The sequence below is a fragment of the Punica granatum genome, chromosome 8, assembly GCF_007655135.1.
Source record: "Punica granatum isolate Tunisia-2019 chromosome 8, ASM765513v2, whole genome shotgun sequence".
Classification (NCBI taxonomy): Eukaryota; Viridiplantae; Streptophyta; class Magnoliopsida; order Myrtales; family Lythraceae; genus Punica; species Punica granatum.
The window spans coordinates 23,145,623-23,165,927 of record NC_045134.1 but is presented as its reverse complement, the minus strand read 5'-3'; the positions used below and the strand labels follow the sequence as shown (position 1 = coordinate 23,165,927).

Sequence of the window (20,305 nt, the reverse complement as noted above, 5' to 3'; positions counted from 1 at the left end):
GTGTTCGACTGAGAGACTATGACACAATGACGAGGCTCAGAATCTCCCTGAATGAGACAATTTCAGGACAGGAGACGGAGAAAGTCCTATTTGGGTTTTATCAATCAGATGGGAAGTATGTTGAAGCATTGTTATTGGCTAACAAGAGGGCGAACTCAGAGGGGAAGGTTACGAGTGTTCTGTGCTTCCTCCATTGGGCAAACGAGAACTTCAGTATGCCTTGAAGGTCCAGAGGATGTCAGAGCAGGCGGCTGCCGATAGCTTAAAGAAGCTCGCCTTCAACCATCGGGAAATAAAGTAGCCACTGGATGGGATCATGCGCATCCAATCTCTGATGGATGGCGCAGACTTGAATGGGGGGCAGAGTCGGCTCTTGAGGACCACTGAGTTGTGTCATGAACGGCTGGATTAGATCATAGCGACCCTGATGTTGAGAGCATTGAAGAGCGGTATGATCCTCAAATAGTTCAATTCAAATTCGAGACATATGAAAGTGATTCGGTTTTGGTTTGCATGTGGATGTGTTTTATCTTCTGTGGGGTTTAGTGTAAGCTGATAATTTTGATTTGGCACCATATGCGATCATTTAGCCTGTTCGGATTTGGAGAACATGGAGAAGATTACGATTCTAACATAGTAATGGTTTGGGAGAAGTCCGATGTTTGTGTTACTTCCATCTCTGCATCTCAAGCTGACATCTTAGTATTTCGGTGTTTTTGCACCTTCTCATCATCTGATGATCAATGGAACTCCAATGTCGACTCTTAACAATTTATGTTGCTTCTCCGGTTTCTGTTTTCTTTCATCTTTCTTGCTCTTATATATATATATATATATATATATATCTGTTTATGGTACGTTTCTCCTTATGATCAGTTACTTGGAACTGAATATGTGCGAGTTCAGCCTCAGCGAGACCCTCAAAGCTGTAGTGGATCAAGGCATGATTCTGAGTCGGGAGCGCGAGGTACAGGTTGTCCTTGATTCGCTGGCTGAGTGATCAAGCATGACTTATCGGGTGATATACTTGCATACATCTGTGACTTGAGCCTACATTTGATAAGGTGTGGTTTCCTATACCAGATATATAAGTAGTTGAAGGACACCCTTTTCTTAATCGTTAATCTATTGATGAAATGGGATCTACAAGGCCTTGGCACATGGGTCACAGAGTAAAAGCAAAAATGTAAAACTTCACATTGGAACATATTCTAATATTAATTGTTAGACAAGATTCTTTATTGTAATACTTGGAATTTTGCTCCTTTTAGTTTTGTTTTTTCACATTTACTGAGCTGCGGCTCCGATTAGCCTACCGAAAAAAAAAATACTTGGAATTTTGCATCTTTCGAAAATTGCAATATGTGTGTAATAACTCCAGACAAATTACACATCTCAATTTTTTTTTTGGGTAAGTACATATCTCAAAATTTTACTAATTGATAAACTTCATCATTAATGAACTTTTCTTTTTTTTTGTTTGGGTGAAAAATGAAGATAATTTTGTAATATTATATATTTCTTTTGATAAGTAAAATTACTGACATCAATTAACACGACAACGTTAATTTCTATAGATGATTATACGAACTGCAGAATATGACAACTGCAAAGGAATTTCCAAATTAAATGTAATGCATTTGTTGAACCGTGTTGTGTGTCGTGCACAAGCTAGCTAATAGTTAAAATTCAGATTTACCTCGACCTCATATTGCGTATGTCCGAATACGTATTAGGTCACATGCATATTTGATTAAGCCAGTGGACTTCTCATACTAATTCACCTGGACCCGATCACCTTTTTATTGTAAGAGAGGCTCATGAACTTAAAAGTACAAATGAGAGAAGTATTGTTGGAAGCCTCACAAACTGGAATATTATGCAGATGTTTAGTTTGGCCACATTTGGAAACATAAGCTAATTGAGAAAAACGGCTTCGTATGCTCGATACAAAATCAAGAAATCTTGGATGCAATTCTTACTAATAAGACTACTGTACCCATTTATTTCCCCCTATAGCATAAATCCTTGTAATCAAAAGAAAAGGAGGCACAGCGATTTGAGTCCCAAGACTTAATTTTAATTTTTTCTGATTATATATTGTGTCATTATTATTTTTTCATGAACAATTTGAAAGGGTCAAAAGATGCACAAATGGAGACATCCCACTTAGGATAACCCCCAAGGAATCAACAAAATTGTGATCGCAGAAGGGGTCGACAATTGAAAGAAGCAACATATAGAACATGTCAAATTGTATGTTTGGTCGGAATCAGAAGAAACCTGAGAAAGAGATATTCGAAGTATCCTCGAAAGAAATCGCATAGTATGTCACATAAAAAATAGACATTCACCATCAGTCGACAACCCTGCATTTAACCTTATTCTTAAATAATTACTTACAGTGCGACAGGAATACATAAATATAGTTTTTTTCTTGCTTTGTAGAGAGCTTATATCCTACATGAAAAAACCTAAAATTATTTTTCGTTTGCAAATAATTTCCACTTCAATAGATTTAATGGAAACTCAAACAGGATAACCAAAATAGACTACCCGTGATATGTTCAAGACAATATTGAAAAAAAGAATGAAATATGATAAAATTGAAAAAAGGATTAAAGGATGAGGACCAAAAGATTTTTTATTTTATTTTATATTAAGTCAACATAACCAATGAGGTGGAATGTCAATTTCGTGCCAAGAATGGGATGGAGTGTCATTCTTTTGTAAAAAATGTGGTGTAGTGTCATGTAGCAATATCTTAAGAGAGAGAAGTGTAATTTACCCTTTATTAATATAGGAGTCAATTTTAGTTATATGACCATAAGTTCATAGAATTGGAGATATGTTATTACAATTTTGAAAATTTTTCATGTGAAAAAGTAATTATTTTTTTAGTACTCTACGTGATTTTGTACATTTATTTCATTTATATAATGATTATATATATTTTTTAAAAATAATTTGCATCTTAAGAATCATAAAAAAAAAAAGTTTAGAATAAAACTTCAATGAAATTTAAAGTTAAAATATATATTTTAATTTCTTTCACATGCCAATTGTTTGCGGTTTAGTTTTATATAAGATCAATTAATTGTTTTTAATATAAGTTATATAATTTTATACATTTTTATACTTGATTTCATATACTTTAATTTGTTTCACGTACCAATAGTCCTATATATGATCAATTAATTATTTTTCAATATAAGTTATATAATAATGTCCAATTAAATATTTCGCTGTAATATAATTATAAAATGACTATTTGAACCCTACTAAGGCTTTGTTTGGTTACATAATATAATCCAACTATACTCTACTCCACTTTATTATTCTCTCGATTCAACAACACAATCATCACTTTTTTTATTTTTTTCTTTAATTTAATAATAAATTATATCACAAACTTTTTCTTAACTATTATTACAACTAACTTTTTAATACTAGACCGAACGAAGGCCTCTCATCGCTTGGGCTCGGAAAACCAACTTTAATATAATATAAATTAATAGATTTTTCTTACCATTATTATAACTAAAGCGTGACCTGCACTACGCATAGAATAAAAAATAATTCAAGACTAAAAACCATAGCCACTCATGTGAGTTGGTGCATTAATTGTTTCATTTTATGAGTCACTAATTGGCATACTCGCACTACACGCCAATATAATAGAACAATTTATAGTACCTCTGCAGTATATTTGTAATTTTTGCGTACATGCTATATATATCAAATGCATAATTAATCTACCAAAATAAGAATGCAAAATTTATTTTATTTTTTATTATTCATAAAGTTAAACCCTAGAATAAAATAATTACCGAATGAGTTGTATTACTTCTTCAAAATCATAGCATCCATAATAAAAAAATTTAAATAAGTCGAGATCTTACTTATTTAAACAATTTTGATATACCAATTTCATAGCAAACAATACAAAAAGAAAGAAAGATAAAGAAAAAGTGATTTTGTTCACTCAACACCACATAACATTCATCTGCTAACTAAATCAAGCTCTAGCTAATAACACGACTTTCATAGAACAACTTCATACAACCTCAACAATCATCACATCTAAAGCAATCAAACCAAACAAACAATATACACTACCACCAATCAATATAGCCATAAGATCACATTTCCTCGCAACCGAGTTATAACCAATACCGTGAGACTGCAACCTCAGCTAAAATCTCCATAACTCGCCTTACCACTTTCCATAATCGGGGGCCACCTATTGTCAAACCTCTAACCTAACGTATTTTATATCACATCGATTAGCGGTCTAGGCATTCATTTTATATCAAGTTGGCTCAACGGTCAGGATGTCCATTTTATATCTCGTTGGATCAGTGGTCTAGACGTCCATTTTATGTCTCGCCAAATCAGCGGTCAACCATACCCCAAATCCTCTTCCGTCGGGTTCAGCGGTTCCATATCTATAACGATCAAGCAATATCAATATACACAAGCACAATCTCAATCACATTACAATGATATCATATTATCACATATATCATACACAATCAACATACACAATCACACCACATAGATGACAATATCTCTTAAATCCTTTCACACAACATAGGAAGACCGATTCCTTAATCTCTAATATCACTATATTATTCTTAAATAATTTATATAACAATAATACATCATTTCACAAGGGAATAGAATACTCACCAAACTCCCAAAATATTTAATGAAGCCGAACCTTCACAACGCACATTTTTAGTCTCTTCAGCTCCTATAAGTCATAAGCATAGTAAGAAAATAATTAAAAAATATACGCATTTTCTTCATATATTCCTTATGACAAACAATATCGCATTTGAACCTGAAAAGAATAAATTCATTCAGACTTAATTGCCCTCACGAACCTCGGGACTTAACTAGCTCCAACTGTTATTAATATGCAATAAATAAGTTAATCAAGCTAAAAATAATCCTAGGGCAGTAGCTAGCTTTTTCTTAATGAATAATTAACCTTATTCCATAATTTATCATGTTGAAATTCTATAAATTTACCCAAGCTAAAATATCCGACCAAGACCTCGAGATCCAACAAAAATCAATTCTTGCAAGATGCTTTTCCTATATCCTAGTTAGTCAAAAGGCTAAAAATGAAATTCGAAAAACTCATCCTCAAGCAAAGTAAAACAAGTAAAAGGAGGGACTCCCATAAAATCAATACAATGCAACAACTCTTCCTTGATTTCAAACTTTTCTTTGTGATTTTAATAACCATTACAAAAATATATGAGCAATACCAATTTGGCCTTAGAAATAAATCCACAAACAGAGACATCATCATCATCAAAACAAAAACACTGAAATAAGGAATGAAAAACTCACGGAGAATTTCAATCACCCGATTATATTAATGACTTCTGAGTTAATAAGAAAATAATCAGAAAATGAGAATAGTAACCATAACCATCACGAATAATATGCCCCTAAAATCTACAAGGGAATGAAAATGGAAAAAAAAAATCGAAAATTTTCCTGCTCCTATTGGCACTTATCGAACATGGATAGTAAAGAATCTGACCTTTTTGGGTATCTCCACGCTAAGCTAATTCCTCGCAAGGCTCGACAATTTCTACATATTCCTATCCTTCCTCTCACTTCATTCCATAATCCACCTCACCCGTTATTTCCAACTTCACACGTGGAAAAACTCAATCAAGTAAAATAAACTCAAGGAAGCAAAATCAACTACCGACTTAAGCTTAACCCATATCCTTCGGGCACTCCCCTACTCTCGTCTCCCTCTCAATTCTATTTCCCTTCCTCCCCTTCGATCAGCTATCCCGAGCGCTCTCTGTCTCTCTTGTTATGGCCATCTCCCACCACCTCCGTTCCCAGCTTCCTCTCCCCTGAGCTCTCTCCGTTGCCCTCTGTCTCGCTCTCTATCTATGTATAAGTGTTTGTAAATTCAGGGTTCCACAAGAACTCACTGTCGCTCTACCCTCTTTCTCCTCTGTCGATTGTTCTCTCCCTCTCACTCTTTCTCTCTCTCCCCCCTTCTCCTTCTGTCTCTCGATGCTTCTCTTCCCAATCTCGATTTTCCCCTTCTTCAAACCGACCCGAAGCAACAGCAACATAAAAGAAATAAATAAAGGAGAAATGGAGGCGGTGGATGAGAAGGTGTAAAGGTAATTGGGTGTGGGCAAATCCATCTTAACAAAATTAACATCTCATTTAATAATTCCCTTTTTTTTAATGTATCTGCAATTGAATATAATGTATAATAGTATATATAACATATATGAACAAGTGCGTGTGCCTATCTCTGTATGTGTTTGTAAATTTGGGGTTTCACATTAAGAAAAGTCCAAAATGATATTTGTACTCTTTCTTCGAGGAAATTATATTTTCCTATGTTAGGTAATATTGATAGGAGAAACTTATGGGTTGACTAAGAATTATATTGCTGCCTTGAAATACTTATTGGTATACCGTGTAGCTATTGCTGGTGGTGTCTATATTTAGGGCCTGATCGATTTTCTTTGGATGCCTACGTTGGTGATTCTTCATCAGGAAATAGTTTCGTATGTGCATATCTGTTTGAGAACGATAAACCAATACACTCAAGAGTTCATAACGTTAAAGAATGTTATTTTGTAAATGTGAATAACATGAAGGGTAATTTAATAACTTCACACTGAAAAGGTTTAATACGATTTTCGAGGTAAAATCATGAACCTTTCCCAAATCTTATAGGGCTTTGACCTCAAATCCTTAAACTTTTTCCAAGATCCAACGGGTAAAATCCGTTATTCACTTATCAGACAGTTGAAATACCTGTTTATAAGAACTCAGTACGGAGCATAAAGGAGAAAGGGCAGTGGGGGTCTTGCCAGCCATCAGCGCCACTCGGCCATAGGATGAGGTCACCAAAGACGTACTGGGCCTTCGGTAACCTCGTCTAAGAGGGGATGGTGGGACACCACTTTCACAACCCGAAATTCAACAACATTTCCCCTTTTTTTCAAACATGCTAACTATTCCAGAAATCTCACGAAACAAATAATTATACGGCCAAATTATATATATATATATATATATATATATGGAATTCTTCTTATATTTTCGATATGGGACTTAGCTCATTCTTAACTCTTAACTCTTAACACTTACCCTCACGTGGCAACGTGTAGTCCATCACATGCCACATACCCGTTTATAAGAACTCAGTACGGAGCATAAAGGAGAAAGGGTAGTAGGGGTCTTGCCAGCCATTAGCGCCACTCGGCCATAGGATGAGGTCACCAGAGAGGTACTGGGCCTCCGGTAACCTCATCTGAGAAGGGATGGTGGGACGCCACTTTCACAACCCAAAATTCAACAACATTTCCCTTTTTTTTCAAACATGCTAACTATTCCAGAAATCTCACGAAACAAATAATTATACGGCCAAATTATATATATATGTGTGTGTGTTTGTGTGTGGAATTCCTCTTATATTTTCGATATGGGACTTAGCTCATTTTTAACTCTTAACACTTACCCTCACGTGGCAACGTGTAGTCCATCACATGCCACATGCCCTTAAATACCCGCCCTCAACAACTAATCACGAACCAGACATATTTTCTTCCGTGCTCGGGTGAGAGGGACCAAACCAAACTAACCACGAGTTCCACACTCGGGCCTGACTTAACATGAGGTGTATTTTTGGCCTGCCTCGAAACTGGATCTACCCACACTTGAGCTAACACGGGTGCATTTTTGGCTACCCACACAAAAAGACCTTAAACCTAGTGTGGTATGAGTCCACACACGTGTGTGGAAGTATAACCTGCCCTGATATTATGTAAAATTCCACTGGGCCTATAAGTAATGGGGCTCATCTCCAACCCAAAAGATCGAGCTAATTGGTTATGGTATCCAATCTCTTATAAACTTGTGGAATTTCTCTTATATTTCCGATGTGGGACTTAACTCATTGTTGAGGAGTAAAAATGGGATAAATCCCACATCGGAAAAGAAAAAGAATATCCATGAGTTTATATGAGACTTGGGTACCACCACTTAACAGCTTGAGCTTTTAAATGGAAATGGGTCCGAGCCCGTATAAGCCTAATGGAAACAACTCGATGATTTGTTCATGGATTTTCAACTCGCTCGATAAGAGTTTGCAAGGAGCAGTTGTGCATGCCAATGATGCCAAGATGATGTGGGATGAAATCAAGCAACAATTCGCACGAGGTAACCCTCCTAGGGTTCAGCAGATTAAAACAGGTATATGCAACCTGAAGCAGTCGGGACAACAGGTTATTGAATATTACTCAAAACTGAAATCACTCTGGGACGAACTGGAGGGATACCTCGAGACAGCAGAGTGTACTTGCGGTGCCTGCACCTGTGGAGCCGTAGACCAGATGGCTAGGAATAAGAAAGTCGAGAAACTTCATCAGTTTCCGATGGGTCTGGACTCCGAAATTTTTGCAACGGTAAGATCGCAAATCCTGAATATGGATCCTCTGCCTACACTGAACAGAGCGTGTGCGCAAGTTGCCGATGAGGAGTTGCGCTGGTCGATGACACAAGGAGGAAGAAGTGAACAACTGGAGTCTGCGGCATATTATGCAGGAGACGGGCGGCAAGGGAGAGGACCTAGGGTTCTTTGCGACTACCGTGGAAAGACGGGTCATAAAAGATCGGATTGTTGGAAGCTTCATGGATATCCTGCCGATCGTGATTTCAAAGGAAAAGGAAGAGGCTGGATCAAACAAGGGAATTCAACGAAGCAATATTATGGGCAGAAAGCAGATGGCAACAAAAGTCAAAAGGCATATTTTTCTCCAGCCGAGACAGTTCAAGGGCAGACTCCAGGTAAGGCAGCTGGCAACCATGCTGTCACACATGCAACAGGAAGAAACATTACCATCACAGGGATTTCGGAGGACCAACTAAGTCAGCTGGCCACGATTTTTGGTGAACGTGCAGCTATGTCGGAGCAATTAGCCGGTAATGTTGTTTTACCAAATTGTTTGACAGAATGGCTATTAGACTCGGGTGCATCGATGCACATGACAGGGAAAATTGAATTGCTTTCGGACGTGGAGGACCTCACGCATACAATCTCGATCGGTATTCCGGATGGCAAATCCGTTTTTGCCACTAAAAATGGCAATGTCTATCTCAATGATTTAATGCTGAAGGACGTGTTATTTGTTCCTGGCCTTAACTGCAATTTGATATCGGTTGGGAAATTGGCAACGGACCAAGATTGTGTATTAACATTTTGTTCTCGATCTTGCAAATTACAGGACCGGGCCACGAGGAGAGTGATTGGATCGGGTGAGCTATGGAGGGGGTATATTGGCTCAAGCAGAAGTAACCTACATTAGCTCACATGGCCGTAAAGAAGACAGGTCATCTCTTGTGGCATAAGCGCTTGGGTCACCCATCTAGTAAAGTCTTGCACTCTATTCCCGGTGTTTCAATAAAAACGGATGAAAAGTTTGTTTGTGATGCTTGTGCCCGTGCAAAGCTTTCACGTAATCCATTTCCTGAAAGCTTGAACAATGCTAAAGCATGTTTTGATTTAATTCATGGAGATGTTTGGGGCCCTTACTGTGTAGCCTCTATATCGGGTGCTCGATACTTTCTCACTTTGGTTAATGATCATAGTCGGTGTGTATGGGTTTATTTGATGAGTGATAAGACCGAAACTCATAAATGGTTGGTTGGCTTCTATAATATGATAAAGAATCAGTTTGGGAAATCTATTAAGACATTTCGATCAGACAATGGTCGGGAGTTCACTTCTAAAGCTATGCGTGATTTTTATCATGCAAATGGAATAGTTCATCAAACGTCTTGTGTAGATACGCCACAACAAAAAGGGCGTGTGGAAAGAAAACATCGGCATTTGCTAGAGATGGCACGTTCTTTGCATTTTGATGCACATCTACCAATTAAATTAGGGTAAATTACAAAAAAAAACCCAAATTTTATAAAATATCTCAATTTTGTCCTAAATTTTATTTTGTAACAGAAAAAACCATAAGTTTTCTAAACTGTTTAAAAAATGACCTCCGTTATAACATCCGTCAATTTTTGCCTACGTGTGACCTACGTGGACTGTTAAAGGGACCCACCATCAGCAGCAAAAATTGACGGAAGTTATAACGGAGGTCATTTTTGAGACATTTTAGAAAACTTATAATTTTTTTTGTTACAAAACAAAATTTAGGACAAAACTGAGACTTTTTACAAAATTTGAGTTTTTTTTTGTAATTTGCCCATTAAATTATGGGGAGAATGTGTACTTGCGGCAGCATATTTGATTAATTATACGCCTACGGCTGTGTTATTGGGAAAAGCTCCAGTTGAAGTCATTTTTCAAAAGTCATTAAGACTAGATCACCTTAGGGTATTCGGCTGCCTATGTTATGCTTCCAAGAGACCTAAGCCTACCGACAAATTTGAGAGTCGAGCACGTCGTTGTGTTTTTATGGGATACCCGTTTGGCCAAAAAGGGATGGAAGTTATATGATCTAGAGACAGAAGAAATCTTTGTTTCACGGGATGTGGTTTTTCATGAAGAAATATTCCCATTCAGCAAGGATCGAAAATTTTCAATTGAATCAGGATTGAGTCCTGGACAATTAATTAGCTGGGAGGAACCCATGGGAAAAATCAGGCTGAATGGAGAATACCAGCCCGGGCAGGTACCCAGCACGTCAGACGAAAGAGATTCCGTGGCCCATCAAGGAAGTGATTAGGGTCCATCTGCATTTGACATGGATCTGAGCCCACCGTCCGCTTCAAGGGTAAAACAGAGTCCATGCTCAGCAGACTCAGATGAAAGCCAACAATCTCCGTTGATAAACACAGAGTGCTCTGGCAACTTCGAACAAGAAGAAGCAGTTCGATCCTCACCGAAACCGATACGCAATCGTCGACCTCCGGCGTGGCAGAAGGACTATGACTGCCGCCTTGCAGCGATCAAACCCCCTCCACCTACAGCTCACGCCGACTCCAAAATCCCCGCAGGTTCGTACTATGCTATTGAACAATATCTTGATTACTCTCGATTATCGAATGATTATCGATGCTACTTGTCGATCCTTGATCGAGATTGTGAGCCCAGATACTATTCAGAAGCAGTACGTTATCATCACTGGAGAGAAGCCATGAATGCAGAATTATCCGCACTTGAATGCAATGGGACCTGGATAATTACTGATTTGCCGCCAGGAAAGAAAGCAATTGGTTGCAAGTGGGTATACAAAGTAAAACGGAAGGCTGATGGATCGATCGAACGCTATAAAGCTCGATTAGTTGCAAAAGGTTATACACAAATTGAAGGGCTGGATTTTGATGAGACTTTTGCTCTAGTAGCGAAGCTGGTGAGTGTTCGGGTATTGCTCACTATTGCCCTTTATAAAAACTGGGAATTATTTCAACTAGATGTGAATAATGCGTTTTTGCATTGTGATCTGGAAGAAGAAGTTTATATGACGTTGCCACCAGGATTAGTACATGCAAGAAGTAATAAGGTATGTTGCCTTCAGAAGTCGTTGTATGGGTTACGGCAAGCGTCTCGCAATTGGTTTGCAAAGTTTTCAATTGCTCTAAAGTCTTATGGTTTCATTCAATCCTCGGCTGACTACTCATTATTTATTTTCAACAAAGACGGGATTATACTTGTCGTACTGGTTTACGTTGACGACTTGATTTTGACCGGTAATGATATTACTCATTGTGCCAAGTTCAAGCATTATTTGGATGATTGCTTTAGCATCAAGGATTTGGGCAAGCTCAAATATTTCTTGGGGATTGAAGTGGCTCGACAACCTGACTGTTTATTTCTCTGCCAAAGGAAGTATACCCTCGATATTCTACAGGAAACTGGGATGCTTGGAGCAAGGCCGGCTGCCTTTCCAATGGAACAACATCTGAAACTTATCTCAGAATCGGGTGAAGATTTGTCATATCCATCGCGTTACCGCAAGCTAGTCGGACGACTAATTTATCTCACAATCACCCGACCTGAGTTGAGCTACCCAGTTCATATCCTTTCCCAATTTATGCAAAGGCCGAAACAAGCACATTGGGATGCAGCTCTTCGAGTTCTTCGCTATCTAAAACAAAGCCCAGGAAATGGTATCTTGCTACGACGACCGTCTTCATTATCTATCACTGCCTATTGTGACTCCGATTGGGCAGCTTGCCCAATGACAAGACGCTCTCTTACAGGGTACTTTATCATGCTTGGTGGGTGTCCGATATCATGGAAAACGAAGAAGCAGAGTATTGTGGCTCAATCTTCGGCAGAGGCAGAATATCGTTCCATGGCATCAACTACCGCAGAGTTATTATGGTTACGATATTTACTCTCTTCTATGGGAGTGACTCTTTCATCAGCTATGACGATGTACTGTGATAATATGGCTGCTCTACACATAGCCGCAAATCTAGTCTTTCACGAGCGGACAAAACACATAAAAATCGATTGCCATTTCATCAGGGAACATGTACAAACCAAGTCCATCATTACACACCATGTTCCTTCCAAGTTTCAAGTTGCTGATATCTTCACAAAAGCTCTTGGTTGAGATCATTTTCAATTTCTACTTGGCAAGTTGGGCATTACTAGTATTCATGCTCCAACTTGAGGGGGAGTAATGAGGATTCAAATAGTTTAGGAAAGATTTTTAATGAGATCATGACAATTTCATCTTTCCAAGTACTCTTTATTCTAGATCATTCTTTTCCATCTTTTGTACTATCTTTCCTTATTGAGTCTTTCTTCCTCGTACATGAAAAGGAAGAATGTATATATATGCGTATGGACTTGAACAGAAAGTGTGAGGAATAATACACAGATTGTGTTCTTTACCAGTTGTTCCTCTATCCTAGTTCGACCTATTGTCGAACTTAATAAGAATTGATATGGGGAGTTGAGGATGGTTGATGAGGTGCGTGGGATCACGTTACCTTCCTAACTTTGTCGCAAGGAAATGCTACCATATGGCTATGTTTGCTTGCTTGCTTGAGGTTGTTTGCTAAATTTGTCATGATATAAGTGATGATTATTTGAGCATGTCTGGATTTTTTGTGACGTTGAAATGGTGTGTTGATGGACTTGATATTGTCCTATGGTTATTTATCTGTGTGGAGATATTATGATATTGAATGGTTGCAAGATTCGAGTTTGGAATAAGTCAGGGCCCAATTGAGTTTTCGAATATCATCAAAAATTAAAAATATAAATGCCCGTGTGTTGCGCAGGCTGCATGACTAGTTTAGTTAATTCCATTGCTTCTCAATATAATATACATGGATTAATAAATATTTTCTTCCTGTTAATCAATTTTTAAATGGCGGTAATGATGAATAGCTCATCCAAGGCCACATCTATATGCACGCTGAAGTACATTTAATCGCAAATTGAGAACATAAAGGAAATTGGACAAGCCTTATAGAAAGAAATGTACTATTCTAATTAAATGGGGGTCCTTTCTGGAAATTTCAATTTCGCTATCCATTGCCTTCAATTTCAACCTTTAACAACATCATCATAAATAGTACATAATAATCAATAATCCTATGCGACTGATTCACACTATTAGATGGATGGATGGATAGATAGATAGAAGAAATTCAGAAAAAGGATGAATAGTTGACAAACTTGGTAGAGAAGTATTGCTTGGTTTCAGGGTCATCCCACTGCAACCCATCCCACCACTGGGCGCTTCCTCCTTCAATTCGGCTCAATTGTCTTGCACTGGCACTGCTACTGCTATCTAGTGGGAGCTTCTTCAGTTTTGGGCATCTCTCAACCTCTAACAATTCCAGCGAAGGAAAGGGCAGCGCTCTACTGCAGATGCTCTTCAATTCCGGAAGGTCTTCTAAGTGAAATTCGATGAGGAATGAGAGTATTTCGTCAGCACGGGAATCTTCAACATCCCTAGTGATAACTTCCTGCATCGAGGAACACTTCCGAATTTCGAGGTGGGTAAGGCTGGGAGCATGATAAATCAGAACTGTCACTTCTCTTAAATATCTGCAATACTTGACGATTATCCTTTTAAGGCTACGGAAGCAGACCTGACTTTCCGGGTGGCTTGAAGTTGGAGTTAGTTCAGGATAATAAGAAGGTAGACGAGGATATCCTGATCCATCACTTCTCTCACCCATTCTTATGTTATCGAATGCACAGCTCTCGATTGTTAGAACTTCAAGATGCTCCATTCTCCTCATCGATGCCTTCGGGATTTCAAGGGACGATAGAGCCAGACACACTACAAGTTCGAGTCTACTTAAGCAGCTCAGCAAGTAAGGGCAGTGCTCGAGTAACTTTTGAACACTAGTGGCAAAGCTTAATGCCAGAGAAAAATCCTCTATTCGGTTGTTCATGCCATTCAGCTCCTTTATCACATCGAGCTCATCCTCTTTCTCATCTACTTTTAAATCAACAATAGAAAGTGGCCGTCCCCAACTAAACACTCTTAAGGACGGCAGACTTGAGATCAGTTTCTCCGGAACATGACAGTAGTGATCTAAAAGCAAAAATACCAATTTTATCAGATTCTTCAGCTCTTCAGGCAGCTCCCTCACCTTCGTCGACCGCAAATCAAGTTGCCTCAAATTTACTAGTACTCCAATATCTTCAGGTAACTTTCTCAAGTATTTATTGTACGACAAAATTAACACTCTCAACAATGGCATGGAAGAAAAGAATCCGTTTGGAAATGTCTCCAGCATAGTATACGTTAAAATCAGAGTAGATAGATTGGGACACGTAGTCAATGTTGCTGGCAAGTTTTCGATATTTGGATCCACCAGGCTAACGTATATCTTTTCTGCATCATTCCACTTTTTCATTTCCTTCAGCTCAAATGACCTCTGCTTCTCCTGACATATTCGTCTATTCTTCTTCTGCCCATGTTCAGTGGCCACCCACAAAGCCATATCTCGAACAACATCATGCAACTTTGCAGACCTTAATGAAGGGTTATCACTAGAATTATACTCCTCCAGTAAACAAACACGTGTAAGGTTGCTGATCATATGGAGTCCATAGCGGCGTGCTTCATATATACAATCACATTCATCAAGAAAGCCCTCCCCAATCCAGAGATCAATCAGTCGATCCACTTCCAATTTATAGTCCTCTGGGAATACAGAACAATACAGGAAGCATTTTTTTTGGGTTTCATTTGGCAAAGCATCATAGCTAAACTCTAGCACTGCCAACACCCTCTTTTCCATGCCTGCAAAGCTCGACGGACGATTTTTCAAATCTTCAACGGCGCATCTCCACTCATCAGGATGCTTCCTACTGGCCATTGCTGCCCCAACAGTTACGATAGCAAGTGGTAGGTACTCACATTCCTTAACCAGCAATATCGCAAGCCTTGGGATTTCAACGTGGGCAGACCAAGTCTCTTCACCCACCTTCTCCTGGATTAGTTCGAGGGCTTTATCTGGTGGCAAACACTCAACCTTCTTTGTCCGGTCTGCTTGCATAACACCACAGACTTCCATTGATCGGGTTGTGAATATGATCTTCGATTTGTGTGGATGACCGCGAGAAGGAATTCCGAGATTCAGGAGATCTATCTCCTCCCATACGTCATCCAAAAAGAGCAGAAAACTCCTTTCCTTCATTTTCCTAAATATCTTGGGAGCTCTATCCAATTCACTGGTGCGATCCCATTCCAATTTAGGGAGGTTCAATTTCTCCCAGATTGCTTCCTGAATTTTTTTAGGATTAGTTGGTCGGGACACCACAATCGAAGCAACCACATTATAATCATGCTGAATTCCCAGGAATTCATTGTGGATTTTCTTCAGGAGGGTGGTCTTTCCGACACCGCCCATGCCATATATCCCTATACGTCTCACCTTTTCATCTTGAACCCACTTCCATGCCTCCTCAAAGCTGGAATCTATGCCCACAGGCGGCTCAAGAGGTATCTCAACCATCAGAGGTTCATTCGGCTTGTAGGTGAAAATTGCGAAACCGCTAGCCTTGCAAAGCTCTTCTTCCAAAGTGGCTCGCTTCTCCTCGGCTTGCTTTGATAGCTCATGATATGACCTCCCGTTCCTGTTGACGAAGAGATTAGGAATCCCAAAAAAAAAAAAAGTGGCCATTTTTCATAGGATCATCCCAGACGGGATGTGAGCCCAATCCGTATAAAGAAAAGGATGAGTTGTAAACCGATACAATCACAGCAGCCGGCAAGATGAATCTTACCTCTGAGATTGAGAGTCACCTCCAACTCCCTCGAAGCCTTTCTCTATTTCTTGTGCCCCTTGCTTGAGAATCTCTTGCACTTCTTTCTTGAGAAGAAGCTGCACTCGCTTCAACCAGCCACCCACTTCACGTGTTCGTACGTAGTGCTTATCTTCCTCTTGCTCAACTCATTGTTTTACAGTCTCAAAGACTTCGTCAAGTTCACTTGCCTTGTGACGGAGTGTCTTGAGAGATCTCTCGAGCATCAAATCAGCAGGCTCGTAGGCAACATCTTCCTTGACCCTGAAGTTACGGCCTCGAACCAGCATGGTCTCTATATCGGCTCTCTTTGCATCAGCGAGCTTTGACTGCCTATACCGTGCGCGGCAGTTACTGAAACAGAGTCTGCACAGGCAAGTCATCTGCATCATCTGCTTCCCGTCAACCAGAATCTTTTCGACTTCCTTGCTTTGGATTTCCACCAACTGCAGCCACCCATCCACGTCGCCCTTTCGAAGCCATCGTTCTCCTGCAGCTGCTGAGACCAGTCGATTGACGTCATCATGGACATGGCCCAGCTCCACCATCTTGCTGTCGAGGGCGGTCAAATTGTCTCGAAGACTCTTGATGTACTTTCGGCAATTCGCAGTGCGATCCCAGCATGTGAGGCAAGCACCAAACGCTGTGTTCGCGATATCCGCCATTTGGGTCTTTTGACTGAAAGTTGAAATCGATCACGTAGGAGAACAGTTTCAGAAAACGAAATGAATGGCGTCCAAAATGTGAGTTTGCCTTATCAGTTGCCTTTGAATGCATGTGACTTAGCTAAGAGGCAAAGAATGATACCAGATTCTTTGCTTAAAATTGTTCACCAAGCTTCAGTGTTATGGCCATTAATTAATATCATAATCATCTCTTCCTTCATCCCTACTCTCCTCTTTCTCTGTTATATCCATAAATTAATATCCGAATCATCTCCTTCCTTCCTCCTTTCTCTCTCTTTCTCCCATTAATAAAATCAATCTTGGCTTGAGGAAGCGGTCTTGGGAGAAATTATAATATGATTCCGTGTTATCGTGACACGCTTAGTACTTTAGTTCAAATGTTTAGTATTTTAATTAAAGTGTTTAGTATTTTTGCTATTTGTGATGGATTATACAAAATAATAAACACTTCAATCGTAATACTAAATATTTAAATTAAAACTAAAAGTAGAATACACTCGTACCAATCACGATTACTAAACATACTAAAGTTTTATGGCAATAATATTCGAATCTACTTATTTATAATTAACATTCTTTCATTTCGGTCTCTTTCTTGTTTAAATTTCTTGTTTTGGGTAGATACCATGCGCGCCCTCTAAAGTTTTTGTAAAATAAGTCGTGCGCTTTTTTTTCCCCAGTTAATTATAAGGGGATGGTCCTACGTACACCCTTCTCTTTAAAACAAAACACCTACCTCCTCATATTTGATGATTTGGCAGTTGATGCAGTGACACATGTTCGGTCCTACTGATGTGGCATTAATATTTTTCAAAGTTTAAAAAATTGTTTATTTTTTCAAAATAGAAAAATTAGGAAAAAATCACAAGGTGGGATTTTAGATGATAGTGTCCATCCAATACACGTATCCATTAAGAAAAGTTAATTTCAAATCCTTCCCAAAACTATAAGATTTTAATGGAAAATTATAAACGCTTCCTACCACCAATTTAACAGGTACCCATTGAGAACCCTTTTTTGTCCATTAATATGCTTGAGAAAGAAGTTTCTATAGACTTATCATAATACCGAATTTATACAAAATAGTTCAATGTCAAAAAGTATTCGAATGTAAAATATAAATTCCATGCGAGTAATAATTATTAAAGAAAATGAACCATAACATTTACATAAGTTCATAACATGTTGAAGAAAAATAAACCAAAACCGTTACAAGTTTATAACATGTTCGAGAATGATAAACCAAGTTCATAACATTAAAGAATGTTATTTTGTAAATGTGAATAACATGAAGGGTAATTTAATAATTTCACACTTAAAAGGTTTAATACGGTTTTCGAGGTAAAATTCTGAATCTTTCCCAAAACCCTGTAGGATTTTGACCTCAAATCCTTAAACTTTTTCGATGATCCAACGGATAAATTCTGTCAATCACTTATCAGACAGTTGAAATACCCATTTATAAGAGCCCAGTAGGGAGTATAAAGGAGAAAGGGCGGTGGGAGCCTCGCCACCCATCAGTGCCACTCGGCCATAGGACGAGGTCACCAGAGACATATTGGGCCTCCGCTAACCCGAAATTCAACAACATTTCCCCTTTTTTAATTCAAACGTGCTAACTATTCCAAAAATCTGACGAAACAAATAATTATACGGCCAAATCATTCATTTATATATATATATATATATATTTACATATCACAGTATGCAAATCCATCCATAACTCACAAGCACATAATTCATGAATACCTTAGACAAACACTGACCGAACTCAAGTTTTAGCAAGTAGTCATGCCTTTCAGTATTACAACAAATACTTCAAACAATCATCTCATACATTACAATAATTCCAGTAGACAACATTAATGCAACCAGCAATATAGCCATAGGGTCACAATCCTCGTGACAGAGTTCAGACGATATTGTAATCCCGCACTTCTCAATTAGCCTGTTAGCACCTAATTTCAGTCCATCGGCTCCGAAGGGGGCAAAATTGTCATTTCCTAATTTATCACATTTTCTTTAAAAAAATTATTTTTAATTAAATTAAATTATGTATGTATAAAAAAAAGGAAAAAGGAAAAAAAAAAGAAAAATTTCGGGCGGGTCCGGGCAGCGTTGACCGGCTGACCGTGACCCGCCTGCCCTAACTAATTAATTATAAAAAAAAAAGAGAGATTCGGGCAGTTCGGGCAGGTCGGGCGCGCTCGCCGGCTGCCTGCGATCCCCGCCGGCCCAGAACGCCCAAATCGCGGGTATCCGCGATTTTCCCCGAAGATCGGCCGAAATCCTAACGAAAAGGGGAAAGAATCGAAATTAATTGAAGGGAACGGCAATTCGGCGGGGGAGGAACACGACCCAGCAAGAAAAAACGGAGGAGGGGCTCTCGTTTCGGAGGATTTGGAGATCGGAGATTTCGGAAAACCTCGCCAGAAAACGCGACTTTTCCCCTCGATTCCGGCCGTGTCGACTCCCATGACGCCCATCCCGAGCACGGCGTAGCCCAGGCGGTGCTTGCTGCCGTCTCCCGCGTCCTCTCGCGCCGTCGCCGTGACACCCAGAAGCGGGAACCGCCGTCCGTGGCGGCCGGAATCCTCCCCTCCGCCCATCTTCATCTTCTCCATTCATCCCCTCTCTCACGGGCTCGACCCATTTTCCTTCGGTTTGCGCAGGTCCAACCCGTTCGCCCCAGTTCAGTCCATCTGAGACGACCTGACCCGGTTTGTCGCCTGACCCATTCGGTCTCACCCGGAAATCGGCCCGGAACAGGCGGATCCAGACGCAAACCCAGTCCGGCCCAGCCGTTCTCTTTCGCGGCCCGGCCTAGATCTTTGCGGCCCAACATTCACTCCCCGCGACGGCCCAGCAGCAGCCCAGTTAGGCCCGATAGCCAGCTCGGCCCAGCGGCCCAATCCACCCGGCAATTTTAATTTTTTTATTTACAGAATCACCCCTCAACTTCCCGAACTAGGTAAATTCTCGTCTTAGTGGCATGATTAGGGCTCCTTTCCTGAATATTATTGCTTGCTTGACAGATATAATGTGAAATGAGTGTTCTTGGGTCATGTGGGTGATCGAATTTGTCCCGAACTCGACTTTACGAACTTTCTATTTTGTCATATTTCAGTCCAGAGGACGCATTTTATTTTTTTCAGATCTGCCCCGAACTCTAAAAATTATTTTCAATCAAGTTCCGGTCATTTTACTATTTTCCAATCAGTCCTTGGATTTTTCAGAATTTTCCAAGCATCCCAAAGAACTTTCCAAGTTATTTCAGTTTAGTCCCGGGGTAATTTTTCACCCTTTTCAGATATGCCCCGAATTTCAAAATTTCTTTTCAATCAAGTCCCGGTCATTTTACTATTTTCCA

General features: G+C 39.4%; 1 protein-coding gene and 2 long non-coding RNA genes across 4 annotated transcripts; 1 reads left to right on the top strand and 2 right to left on the bottom strand.

Annotated features, from left to right (window-relative positions):
* Positions 1 to 4,495: 4,495 nt before the first annotated feature.
* LOC116187456 lies at positions 4,496 to 8,724 on the bottom strand. Of its 2 annotated transcripts, XR_004152059.1 has the most exons (3): positions 8,343 to 8,724; positions 5,561 to 8,267; positions 4,496 to 4,756 (listed from the first exon to the last, which is right to left on the bottom strand). It is a non-coding gene; the product is annotated as an uncharacterized LOC116187456 (long non-coding RNA). The 2 variants fall into 2 exon arrangements; XR_004152058.1 differs by having other exon boundaries at positions 5,561 to 8,724.
* Positions 8,725 to 8,863: 139 nt separating this feature from the next.
* On the top strand, positions 8,864 to 9,667 carry LOC116187458. Its single transcript, XR_004152061.1, has 2 exons — positions 8,864 to 8,985; positions 9,288 to 9,667. It is a non-coding gene; the product is annotated as an uncharacterized LOC116187458 (long non-coding RNA).
* Positions 9,668 to 13,485: 3,818 nt separating this feature from the next.
* LOC116187424 (disease resistance protein RPS5-like) lies at positions 13,486 to 16,367 on the bottom strand. The gene is made up of 2 exons (XM_031516108.1): positions 16,232 to 16,367; positions 13,486 to 16,081 (listed from the first exon to the last, which is right to left on the bottom strand). Exon 2 carries the CDS (start codon positions 15,958 to 15,960, stop codon positions 13,633 to 13,635), a length of 2,328 nt encoding a protein of 775 aa, XP_031371968.1. The 5' UTR covers positions 15,961 to 16,081; positions 16,232 to 16,367; the 3' UTR covers positions 13,486 to 13,632.
* Positions 16,368 to 20,305: the final 3,938 nt, after the last annotated feature.

Excerpts from the sequence above, each read along its gene's own strand:
- LOC116187424 (XM_031516108.1), bottom strand. The coding sequence starts at position 15,960 with ATGGTTGAGATACCTCTTGAGCCGCCTGTGGGCATAGATTCCAGCTTT.